This window comes from Pristis pectinata, chromosome 10 (genome assembly GCF_009764475.1).
Source record: "Pristis pectinata isolate sPriPec2 chromosome 10, sPriPec2.1.pri, whole genome shotgun sequence".
NCBI classification, from domain to species: Eukaryota; Metazoa; Chordata; class Chondrichthyes; order Rhinopristiformes; family Pristidae; genus Pristis; species Pristis pectinata.
The window spans coordinates 55,687,498-55,700,999 of NC_067414.1; the positions used below are offsets into that span (position 1 = coordinate 55,687,498).

Sequence of the window (13,502 nt, forward strand, 5' to 3'; positions counted from 1 at the left end):
AACTCCCCCTCCCACTCCATCACTGATATGTCAGTCCTCAGCCTCCTCCACTGCCAGGAGAATCCTCCAAGAGCAAACTGGAGGAACAGCACCTCATTTTCCATCTTGGAACCTTGCAGCCTAACAGCATGAACATTGAATTCTCCCACCTTAAGTAATCCCCACAACCCCCCACCCCAAACCCACCCCCAACCATGCCTCTTCTTCCCTTTCCTAGCGTATCTCCCTTTTTTTTCTAGCCCCTTTTTTTCCTCCTTACCTTTGACCCATCCCCTGGTGGATCTGCTCTCCCCTCCTTCCCTGCACCTGCCTATCAGTATGTCTTACCTGGATCTACCTATCACCACTTGTACCCACCCTGCCTCCCCTCTTTTGTCCACCTATCACTGCTCTGCTTTTCCCTCCTATATATTGGGCTTCCCCTTTTCCTATCTTCAGTCCTGAAAAAGGGTCTTGACCCGAAACATTGACCGCCTGTTTTTCTCCACAGATGCTGCCTGGCCTCCTGAGTTCCTCCAGCATCATTGTGTTTTTCATCTAGATTCCAGCATCCGTAGTCCTTTGTTTTCCTCAAGGACCAAGGGAACACTATTTCTGTTCCGTCTGGGGAGATGGGGGTTGAGTGCAGACATATGGGAAATGGAGGAAATGCATGTGAGGGCTCCACCAACTACGGTAAAGGGGAAGCCATGTTTCCGGATGAAGAAGGAAGACATTTCGGAAGTCCTTGTGTGGAAAGCCTCATCTTGAGAACAGATGCGGCAGAGAGGGAGAAAGTGAGAGAAGGGGATGACATCCTTAGAAGAGGCAGGGTGGGATGAGGTGTAGTCAAAGTAGCTGTGGGAGTCATAGTAGATATCGTTGGATAGTTTGTCTCCTGAGATAGAGACAAAAGAGATTCAGAAAAGGAATAGAAGTTTCAGAAATGGTTTTGAAAAGTGAATTTGATGACAGGAGGGAAGTTAGTGGCAAAGGTGATAAATTGATGTGTGGGAAGTGGCACAAATGCAGTCGTCGATGTAGTGGAGAAAGAGTTGGGGAGGGGTGCCAGATCAGGTTTAGAACAAGGACTGTTCCACGTAGCCAACAAAAAGACACACATAGCTGGGGCCCATGCGAGTGGTTGTACCTTTGATTGTAGAAGGCGGGAGGAATCGAAAGAGAAGTTGTTGAGGGTTAGAACAAGTTCTGCCAGGTAGGTGAGAATGTTGGTAGAGGGGAACTGGTTGGGTCTTTGTTCCAGAAAGAAGCGGAGGTCACTTTTCTGGCCTGGAGACAAGAACTGACCATTTGAAATCAGTTTCATGGCTCTTTTACCTCTTGGGATCAAGTTATATTTATACAGAGGCTTCCTTCAGGGCTTCAATTATATTGATGTTTGTTACGGAGAAAAGATAGGACTCATTAGGTAGTGGAGGAAATGAGCTAATTGACCATATTTTATCATATTTTAATTTTTTCATACTTTATGTTCTTGAGTGCAATATTTCTTTGTTCATCTAAATTCCGTGGAGGATTTTGACATTCCCACTGAGTGGGAAACACAGGAGAGCAGTTGAATTGAACTGTTATTCTGTTCTCACTGATCTCCAACAATAAAGCTGTTGGTTTTGCCACTGGATTTTAATGGGACCCTCATGCTACAGTAATGATCAGTGTCCTGTCAGCAGGATTCCAACAACATTTCACTGGCCCCAGAACAGGGAAGCGAGTGAGTGGGATGAAGAGGTTTGCCAGGTAGTTTCACTTCATGGGGACAGACAGAAGAGAAGTCCTCCTCTGGGCTCCATATAGAAAAGTGTAGCTGCCTCTGCCCTGGATTTTCTCCCCACCATGAGAATCATGGCCTTGCCATTTTTCTGCAACAGGGTGATGGCAATGGGTTACCTGATCTTTCTCAGCCGGCACATTCTGGCAAGAAAGGAACAAATGACATTTAAACACAACATTCGAGCCTGGAGACTTAGGCCAGCAAGAGTATTTCACACTCACCCACTACTCTCACCAGAAGCAAGAGGGCATCTGATGGATTATCAACTGACACATTTCCAAGTGCATTAATACCTATGAACTTCTATTGCAAACTCTTGGCAGTTTAGGTAACCAAGTGGAATCTTTCAATATCATTCTACTTAGTCCCCTGGGAGTAATGAGAATCACAGAGAAAAGAAACCAGTCTAATTTTATAAATAAAACTACCACAGGATCATTGAATTACACAACGCACAAGGAGGCCATCTGGCCCATCGTGCCTGTACTGTCTCTTTGATAAAGCTCTTCAATTACACACGCTCCCTGCAGTCCTACATAACTTATCTCTTTTAATTATTTATTGAATTCTCTTTTCCACTTAAGTTAGTGCATTGCAAATCATAACAACACTTCATAAGAAAATCTCCTCGTTTCACCAATGGTTATCTTAATTCTATATCCTCTGTTTACTAACTCATCTACTTTACATTCTCCTTCCTTTCTTCATCAGAGGCCTCCATGATCTTGAACTCCTCTATCAAATCACTCATTAGCCTTCCAGGCTCTAATGAAACCATGCTTCTCCAGGGTCTTCACCTAATATCCCGGTACCATTCCCATAAGCCTTTTCTTAAGCCTCCTTATGGCTTTGACCTCCTACTAAAAGTACTTTACACTGCACGGCCTAGATAGTGATTTATTTCACAGATTTTACTGTCCTTGCACCCGCTTTGAAATTGTATCATGTAGTTTATATTTTCTCTCTTCATCCTTCCCACTGAAATGCATCAATTCACACTTCTCGGCATTAAATTTATTAGCCTAAAACTACAAGCTGCATTATATACTTCTTACTCCTGCAATAAAAAAGTCATTGTAAGCCAGGAAGTAGAATGGTAATGAGTGCAATTTGCACAGCAAGCAGGGCAGAAGGACATTTTGAGTATGCCTGTTAATAAATCAGAAGACCTTTAAAGTGACCAATATCTTAATGCCATTATAATTAATTTATAGTTTGGGGAAGACAGCAAGAACAGAACTAATCTAATCCATCTCTCTTACCTTCTCATTAGCAGGCCACTAATTTTACATTTCCCTACTAATGACTTTTAAAATTGAGGTACACAAGTGATCATGTTCTGCATAAATTAAGATAGGTTACACCAAGGCTACCTTCCGTGAACATTTGTAATCAGTACATTGATATTGAATGTCAAAAGGCTTAAACATTTTCTTTCTCTTTCTTTCATTAGTTCATCTCTTCAGCTGAGTAGATTTAGAGCAAATTAATTAAAACTAACCTTTATTTATACAGAGATTCAGAGGAATCATACAGAACCATATTTCTGTCTTTTATAATTTTACCAGAAATGTAGACTTGAGTAAGAAGTTTTATAATGTCAGGAGAAATTGCTTACAGATTATTTGCCTAATCATTGCTGCCCTAAAGTCTTAGGCTGGGTTTTGGGTTTTAGTTAATGTCATGAATGATTAATTGATATAATATATTCAGCTGCAATGCAGTCAAGTGGAAAGTCAATATATTATTCTCAGGCAGAATTTGAAATTAGTATGTGCAAATGTTATTTGCCTGAAGTCATGCTTAAATTTCTGATGAACGTAAGTTTCTTTTGCCTTTTAAAATACTTCCTCATAAAATGGAGAAACAAGACTACACACAGGTCTAGGAAACCAATTACCCCACCCACCAACTCCACACTGAGCTAACTTCTTCTGCCAGGCTTTCCAGTTATCCCAGATGCTACATGGTGAAGTATCCATTAAGGGTATCAATCGTTAACATGCAAATGAAGTGACCAACTTCAGAATTGGGTACAATACTCCAATTGGGTCTGGTTTTACCAGTATCACAGGTTTTACTGTTCCTGCACCCTCTCTGAAGTTGTGCCATATTTCAATTGTTCAGTATAATAATTCATCTTAAATCCTCTCTAACCCTTCTGCCAATTAACTTAAATCTGGTTACTGACCTTTCTGCCTAAACAATATAGGCCCTTACTATCTACCCTGTGTAGGTGTTTTATAACTTGATAAGCCACTAATCCCTCTCTAACGTTGCAAAGAAAACAATTGGATCCTAGACTATTTACCTCATAGCTATAACTCTCCAGTTGTAGCAACGTTCTCCTAAACTCCTCTACACCCTATCTATTACTGTCAGATCCATCCTGTCATGTGCTGACCAGAACTTTATGCTGTCGTTTATATGTGGTCTAACTAATGTTTGCAAAGTTCCAAATGACCTTGCTGCACTTGTGTTCTGTGTCTCCTATATTCCTTCTTAACTACCTTATCTAAGTCCAAGTGGGAGTACAAATACAAGCATAAACTGGCACAGGGAAGCTAACGTGTACAGGCATATTTATGAGCTAGGCTTGGGAGAGCCAAATGGACTCAATGCACATAAAACGAATTAGACAATGTAAGTATTAAATGTTGCTGATTCCATCAATGAACAGAGGTTGAGGTGTTGAAGCAGTTGTCATTGGGAATCAGTGCTGTTAAATCTAAATATGGAAAAGAGCAAAGCATTACTTAATCAAAACATAAAGAAATCAAATCATCAAGTAGAGAGTCAGAAGACAATACAGGCAATGATTGTGCTAGATGATGTTCCTGTGCAATATAGTATGTTTCATTTACAAATTTGGTTTGGAATGTTTATTTTGGTATTGGTTTTTACTTTGTTGTTGCGACCAGTGACAGAGGGAACTGCAGGTGAATAGTGGTTTTGGAGATGTCCTTATTATCCACAATGAAAAGAGTTGGTCAAGGGCAATCTGCCTGGAAAAGCACTGCTTACCTAACTCCCAACTCTTTTTCCTCTTCCTCTTCCTGTCTAACCCCATCCTACTCCATAAAGGCTCACTGTATTGCTGCTGGCAAGGGTTCTGCCCTTATATCTAAGAGGTTATGCAGCATAGAACAGGCCACCATAGAGCTTGGACCTCCTTTTGCAAGTACCACAAGGATTGTCCAGAGTTGATTTGGAAAATAATGGACCAAACCAATAATCTTAGTCAGGATGAATATGACACACTCTATGGAACAGTTTATGTTTATTTATTTATTAGTCACATGTACATCAAAACACACAGTGAAATGTGTCTTTTTGCGTTACTGAAAATGTGCTGGGGGCAGCCCACAAGTGTCGCCATTCTTCCAGCGCCAACATAGCATGCCCACAGCTCCTAACCTGTGCGTCTTTGGAATGTGGGAGGAAACCAGAGCACCCAGGGAAAACCCACACAGACACGGGGAGAACATACAAACTCCTTACAGACAGTGGCGGGAATTGAACCTGGGTCGCTGGAGCTGTAATAGCGTCACGTTAACTGCTACACTACGATGCTGCCCTATAAGTAAGAATGTTGTTGTATACTTTAGATCTGTCTTTACCATGCTGAAAAGTAATCTATTCCTGGATTACTTTTCAGCAATAAAATTCTTGGACAATGTCACAGTCTCACCTATTGCCTTGTTGGTGCTCTGAGGAAGTTGGATAATTATTATTTTTCAGTGAATGCAATTCTGTACTATGCATCTTCTCCTGTTGAAACTGCTTGAATATATTTCACGTCAAGATTCATCCCACTGATCTATACTAAATTTGACCTTGGAACAGGAATGCATTTTGCCAACCATGATACCATCCAGCACCCATATTTCCTTTGATAAAATTGCTTTCACCTGTAATATTTATCTCTTCATTCCTTTGTCTCAGTTGATTCCAACCACCAGGAATTTTCACTCAGCTGCCTCACCTAACTGTACAAGGAATCATTTATTGCAAGGTGAAGCTTCACACAGAACAGATGTCTGGGCTACACTAGTGAAAGCACAACTTGATATCCATAAATCCATTAACTGATCCTTGTTCAATAATTCTCCCGTGTGGAGACTGACACTCTGGCACTATTTCATTTCATGAAAATTAACCTGCAAACTAAAAGTGACAGCGGTTTGTCAACCTTGCATGTTGTCCTTCTCAGGGTCCTGTTGTCAGGGGTCAAGGTCAGTCTCAAATGCTGCTAAGAACATCAATGTCCAGCTGACTTATGAGCTCCTGCCTCTGAAATGGGATCTAGATACAGCATTGGACTTGGGTTAATTAAACAGGCATTACACAGCGAAACCCGGCAATGAAAAACAAAACCAGAGGCACTTACGCATACATTGGGTCACACGGTTATTTAAGATTACGCAGTATATACAATGTAAATTCAGACTGCCCATGCTAACTGCTTCATGCCAGCACCAAACATGCTTACGTCTGTTCCTCCGTATTTAACCCTATTGACCTGGAACACACTTTCAGGCATGTCTATTGCGGATCATCGTTTGTGCATGGCAGACTTCTCCATCTGTGCACTGTAGTGCAGTCAGGAATGTGCTGGAAGTGAGATGCATGCACCTCTGACCTCTTAATCTGCTCCTGAACACTCTACTTGTTCTGTAAATTGCTGAGCCGAGCGTTTGGATACAGTTTGGATCTGCTCCCTCAGATATACATCAGCATCAAATGCAGCCTCATTCAATTGAATGGGAACAGTGACTTTATTTAAAATGAAGCTTAGGGAAGTGCTTTGTTTATCTTTCTTTATTTCAATATATATTTCTTTTTAATTACTTAGCAGGAGAGTCATTTGTTTTAAAATAAATTTATCATTTAAAAATATATCATTTTAATAATATTTCATTTTCATTGTTTATTTGTTTTCAGCTGCTTCCAAATGTGTCTGATGGTGAGAGGCATTTAGAAACAATGAAAAGTCTCTTGATATCACAAGCTGTCAGAAGGGAGTCTTCGGCAGAGACAGTTCCCACTGCCTGCACCCTAATCACTGCTCACGACCCACTCTGGAAAGGCTGCAATACATTGGAAGTGCATTGGAAGCCCAGACGCTACAAAAATTTGCTGCAGTTACAGAGCCAGTATGGGCACAAAGCGCAGACAGGGATCAGTGTAATCTGGCCCATTCTATCATCATTCAATCCCCCTCTCCTTCATGTACGTGCCAGATTCCATTTAACTAGAAGTTTGCCTCAATCCTCTCTGTGGAAGCAGATTCCTAATTATCTTCAGTCTTTGAGTGAAGTTCCTCCTGACTGCCCTATTGAATTTCTTCCTGACAATAGAATACTTATGGCGCCCTTTTGTGATCTCATTCACCAGTGGAAATATCCTATGATGCTGGAGGAACTCAGCAGGCCAGACAGCATCCGTGGAGAAAAACAGACAGTCAATATTTCAGGACCTTCTTCAGGGCTGAAGATAGGAAAAGGGGAAGCCCAATATATAGGGGGGAAAAGCAGAGCAGTGATAGGTGGACAAAAGAGGGGAGGTGGGGTGGGCACAGGGTGGTGATAGGTAGATGCAGGTAAGAGATAGTGATAGGCAGGTATGGGGGAGGTGGGGAGAGCAGATCTGCCAGGGGAGAAGCTTCATTTTAAATAAAGTCACTGTTCCCATTCAATTGAATGAGGCTGCATTTGATGCTGATGTATATCTGAGGGAGCAGATCCAAACTGTATCCAAACTCTTGGCTCAGCAATTTACAGAACAAGTAGAGTGTTCAGGAGCAGATCAAGAGGTCAGAGGTGCATGCATCTCACTTCCAGCACATTCCTGACTGCACTACAGTGCACAGATGGAGAAGTCTGCCATGCACAAACAATGATCTGCAATAGACATGCCTGAAAGTGTGTTCCAGGTCAATAGGGTTAAATAGGGTCAAAGGAGAGAAAGGAAAACAAAATGGGGTGGAAAAAAGAGAGATAGTCTAGGAAAGGGAAGAAAAGAAGAAGCATTGTCAGGGAGGGGGTTGTGGGGAAGGATTGTGGAGGTTACTTAACGTGGGAGAATTTAATGTTCTTGCCATTAGGCTGCAAGGCTCCAGGATGGAAAATGAGATGCTGTTCCTCCACTTTGCATTTGGAATTCTCCTGGCAGTGGAGGAGGCTGAGGACTGACATATCAGTGGTATTGTGGAAGGGGGAGTTGAAGTGACTGGCAACAGAGAGATGCAAATCGCAGTTACAGACAGAGTGCAGGTGTTCTGTGAAATGGTCACCTCGTCTGTGTTTGGTCTCACCAATGTAGAGGAGGCCACACTTGGAGCACCGAATGCAGTAGATGATATTAAGGGAGGTGCAGGTGAATCTCTGTCTCACCTGAAAGGACTGTTTGAGTCCCTGGATGGAGGTGATGGAGGTGGTGTAGGGGCAGGTGTTGCACCTGTGGCGGGGGCAGTGGAAAGTTCCCTGGGTGCAGGGGAAGATTGAATTGGGGAGTCGTGGAGAGAACAGTCCCTGCAAAAGGCAGGAAGGGGTGAGAAGGGGACAATATGCTTGATGGTGGGGTCCCGTTGGAGATGGCAGAAGTGGCAGTGAATGATGTGTTGGATATGTAGGCTGGTAGGATGAAATGAGAGGACAAGGGGGACCCTATCCCTGTTGGGTCTGGGAGGGGTGGGGGTGAGAGCAGAGGTGCAGGAAATGGCAAAGATACGGGTGCGAGCTCTCTCAACCACAGTTGGAGGAAGCCTGGGTTAGAAAAGAAGTTGGACGTCTCGGATGTCCTGGAGTGGGTAGCCTCATCATGGGAGCAGATGCGGTGGAGGCGGAGAAATTGAGAAAAAGAGACCGCGTCTTTGCAAGAGACAGGGTGGAAGGAGCAGTAATCAAGGTAGCTGTGGGCATCAGTGAGTTTGTAGAAGATTTTGGTGGATAAGGAATCTCCTGAGATGCAGATGGAAAGATCGAGGAAGGAGGGAGAGGTGTCAGAGATAGTCCAAATGAATTGGAGAGCAGGGTGAAAATTTGTGGCAAAATTTATGAAACTGTTGAGTTCCGCACAGGTACAAGAGGTGGCACCAATGCAGTCGTCGATATAGCGGAGAAAGAGTTGAGGAATGGGGCCGAGTAGGCTTGGAACAGAGACTGTTCAACGTAGCCAACAAAGAGGCAGGCATAGCTGGGGCCCATGTGAGTGCCCATAGCTACGCCCTTGGTCTGTAGAAAGTGAGAGGAATCGAAAGTGGTTTAAGGTGAGGACAAGTTCAGCCAGGTGGAGGAGAGTGTTAGGGGAAGGGCTCTGGTTCTGTGGTCAAGAAAGAAGCAGAGGGCAGTGAGGCCGTCATGATGGGGAATGGAGGTATATAGGGACTGGACATCCATGGTGAAGATGAGGTTGTGCATGCCAGACAACATGAAGCTATGGAAGAGTTGGAGAGCATGTGACGTGTCACGGATGTAGGTGGGAAGCGATTGGACCGGGGGGGTCAGGATAGTGTCCAGGTTGGAGGATATGAGCTCCGTGGGGCAAGAGCATGTGGAGACAATAAGAAACAACTGATTTAAGGCCCAGTATTCAAAAGAAAAGTGTGAAACTAAACATCATAAAAATACAAATGGAAGCCAGTTCTACGCCTTCAGCTGGGATTACTGAGAGGCAATTTGCAGATGATAAAGAGGAGGGTTAGATACTGAGGGACATCAGTGACGAATGAGTAAAAGAATGAGGGAAAGTCATTGGAGGGGATTTGCTTTTGTTACTTAGGCAGCTAAGCGAGACAACATACTATGGTGGTGTCAAGTATTTAGATACTGGAGATGTGATGTTGGTGTTAGGCACTGCAGAGGTAGCAAAAACAGCTGAGAAACAATAACATTATGATCATAGACACTGAAGGAGTAATCTGTGATTTTGAGTAAAAGGATATTGATCTTGTCTGTGAGTTGGAAGCAGAGTGAAGGGATTTAGTCACGGGCTTTTGGAAGACATTGGCTTTGAGCAGGGAGGCAAAACATGTTTGTGGAACTGAGCAAAAATTTTAAGAAGAACCTTCCTTTGGTGAAAGAGTCCACGTGGTGATCCAGTGGATATGCCTGTGGTAACTGAGGGCTGATTGCTGCCTCCAGCACTTTTTGTGTATTGTTCTAGATTCCAGCATCTGCAGAGTTTCTTGTCTCTCCGTGCTGTCAGATGTGATGCCTGTGACACTACTGACGTGTCCCCAGTGGTCACTGACATTATGGTTAGTCAACTGCTCGGCTGGAGCCCCTTCACTCAGAAGATCCTCTAATTTATGTGCGAACCCAGCGGAGTCTCCAAACCCCACCTTCATGCCTGTCTGTGTAAATTGGCCAAGTGCTTAAAGGTAGCTCTGACTATTGCTAGAATTTGTAACTCATGGTATCCACTGCAACAGTGTCACCATTCAAAAGAAATAATTCTTGCTGTGACTATGCCCTGAGCAGCTGCTGTTGGTCACTGTAGTTGCCACTGCTCAGCTGGAAGGCAGTGCAAGTAACAGAAAATTCAATACTCCCTGTCAGCTGAATTATTAGTGTTCTATGGATCTGCCCAACCCTGTTGATGTCATTTTCAGGAAGTAGGGACTCTGCTATTACATGTTTTCACCCCACCTTTATCAAAGCTATTCAAGTTTCTTTGGGTGGAAGCCAATGTCAGAAACACATCACCAGGGAAATGAACATATTAAAAGGCATTACCTTGAATGCTTTCACATTTGCAGCAACAGTGCAAGCATGCAATGTGCAGCTTATGCATCCCTGATCTATGCCCCTCTAATGCAATCTAGTTTCCAGCCAAGCACAGAAGGCAACGAGAGTACATGGCAAGAAGAGAGTAAACAATGCTGACAGATAATAGTCATGCTACTATATTAAATAGAGAACTATAAAGTTCATCATTGGTCACATAACCCAACTGCATAGCTATAATGAAATTTCAGTTACGTACTGTATTTTCAGTGTAAATACAGCAGCTAGGTTTTAATGTCTTCAAACTGAGCTTTAATGACTGACATCTCAAATCTCTTCCCAGCAAGATCACATTGGTTTTTCAGGGCAGGCATGGGCTGTGTTGGCGATCTTGCAGAATCCCCTGAAGGTAAATCAATTTTCATTCCAAGAAGCAATTCACTGGCTGTGAATAAGCACTACCGCTCACTTGCACACTGGACAACACAGCCATATTTGTCAATTCTAGGTTATCAGATGCAAATAACTCAGAGGGAAAGAGTGAGGGTGTTGTTTTCATGCTTTACCCTGTTAACAGGGTATGGCCTATTATTGCCTAGATTTTCTCCGGTGCACAAAAGTGTATTAAACAGGTGTTATTTGAAGATCTTCCGCTGCCACTCTATTCTATGTCATTCTAGGCCTAAGGTCAACATGCTGGATGGCTTTTTTCTACACGTTCCACTATTGTGGAGGACAACAGGGGATTGTGATTTCAGGTCATAGGTCAAAACGTATTGGTTGCAGGTGAGAGAGACTCACGTTGGAGTGAGGTATGGTACTGGAGTATCGGGTTGAGGAGAAGGGTAATCAGGACTTAACTTCTCATGGTCAAGCTGGGAGTTGAGGATCATAATTCAGAGAGGTTGAGGTTGAGAGCCTGGTAGAGAGTTGGCACAATGGTTTTAAAACCTTTCAGATCCCAGCTGAAAATCAGATATCGAAATAGCTTCACTACTATTTGCAATGTAATCCAAAAACACAATCAACATTTTCTGGAACTTTTCCAGTGGTTTTAAAACCTATCACTTGGCAAAGTCTACATAGTTCAACAAACGTTTTCACAACTTTTCACAGGTACACTTGCCATCTCTATCAAGAAATGCTGAGCAAAATGTACTTTTAGATAAATGCATAAATACATTTAGTTTACAATTGGACAGATGAACAATCCAAATTGCATAGCCACTGAAGCCTACTGCTCCGTGACTCGTCAAACTGACATGTAACTCTCTCGGTTAATCGTTAAGTAGGAGTTTGACCCCCATTTGGAAAATAAGTCTGATTGCGGTAGTTGGATAATTAAATTTGGAATCATCATATTCCAAACCAACTTGAAAGCAGCTGTATTTTGGCAGTATTTTTTGCAAACCTGTTTGAATTTGGAACTTTGGCTAAGATTCTTTGATCTCTGGAAGGTTACAGTAAGATGAAGAAAAGCACTAAAAGATTCAAGCATGACATTGAAACTCTGCACCCAAGGCAAAAGCAGGTAAGTCATTCTAACATTAATCCTCCCCACCTTGCCTCCTAGTTACATTTTCAAGTGTAGAATTTGCTGGAGTTAAGATAAGGGGGAAGCTCCTCATTTAGTTAAACAAATAAATAGTGCATGTCATTGGCTTTGCAGAAGCTAATTTTGCATCATTTATTTCAAGCAATTCCATTACTAAAGGAATCCCCAATCTCCAGGTCTTAGTTCTATTATGTGGTGTACCAAAGTGTGAATATATTCCACTGCCTTTATTGGTGCAGAGAGTAAATGTGTCACTGTTGTTACGGACTAGGTTACTATTGGTGAATGTCCCTTTAAGATAGAGCATAGTGTGTGTGGATTGTAGTGACAGACACAGTCACTGTTTTTCATCCATCGATAGAGACTAGCAGGCTGCTCCCTCTCTCTCTCTCTCTCCTCCTCTGACTGATTCCAACTGACTGCCTCAAAAACATCATTACGTCCTTTAGCTTCTGTTGTCGTAACCACGCCACACACACACACACACGCGCGCGCGCACACACACACACACACACACACACACACACACACACACACACACAATGCGCTATCTTAAAGGGACATTCACCAATAGTAACCTAGTCTGTAACACTGTGGTTCAATTTGTAGCAAACTCATCACTGAGTCAGAAGTTAATGAATTCTAGTTCTGAGATGGGCTATATTTTCAGAGTTGCCATCTCAGATGAAAGTATAATTGAGGCCCCGACTGCTCGCACAGATGGATGTAAACAATCTCATTGCAAAACTTTGAAAAAGAGCCATGGAATTTTCCCAGGATCTTTGGCCAATATTTATCCCTTAACCAACATCACTGAGAGACAGATTATCTCGTCATTATCCTCTCGTTGCCTGTAGGAGTTTGCTCTGCACAAATGACTACACGTTGCTTATATTACAACAATTACTACACGTCAGAAGTTTTACTCTAACAGGAAGCTGCTTTGGGGTGTTCCAAAGCCACAGAAAGTATTCCAATGATGCAATCCTTTCTTCTTCTTCAGAAAAAGGATATGGCAGCAGAATTCCCCATCTAGTTTGACAGAGGAGGACAGACTCTGTCCTGCTATGCTGTTTGTGCTGAAACAGCAGGTGGAGAATTTCCATGCTAACATGTCAGTGCTCACTCAGCGTAATTTCCACCTCAGGTATTCAAACACTGCGTTACGAGGGAATTTTATCAACCTGTCTCCAAAATAGCTTCTGCATTTACTGCCTAACAATAAAGTGTCTGAACTTTGAACTTAAATAACTCCAATTACATCTAATCACTCAAAATTTCAGACACCTAGATCTCGTTTGAGTTTAAGCTTTAGAAGGCCAGTTCACTTTTTATGTGCTGCTGAAACATGGCATTCAGTCGGTAATGTGCCACGTTAACAATGTATCAGCACAAATGAGCTGATCACACTGCATAATGTGAGATCAGTCCAGTTTATTGATACATG

General features: G+C 42.6%; 1 protein-coding gene across 1 annotated transcript in view; it reads left to right on the top strand.

The window, feature by feature from the left end:
* Nucleotides 1-10,872: 10,872 nt before the first annotated feature.
* Nucleotides 10,873-13,502, top strand: part of gckr (glucokinase (hexokinase 4) regulator) — a 46,099-nt gene continuing 43,469 nt past the window's right edge. Inside the window, 2 exon segments of the mRNA XM_052024933.1 lie at nucleotides 10,873-10,909; nucleotides 11,958-12,031. Of these exon segments, the coding sequence (XP_051880893.1) occupies nucleotides 10,873-10,909; nucleotides 11,958-12,031 (111 nt within the window).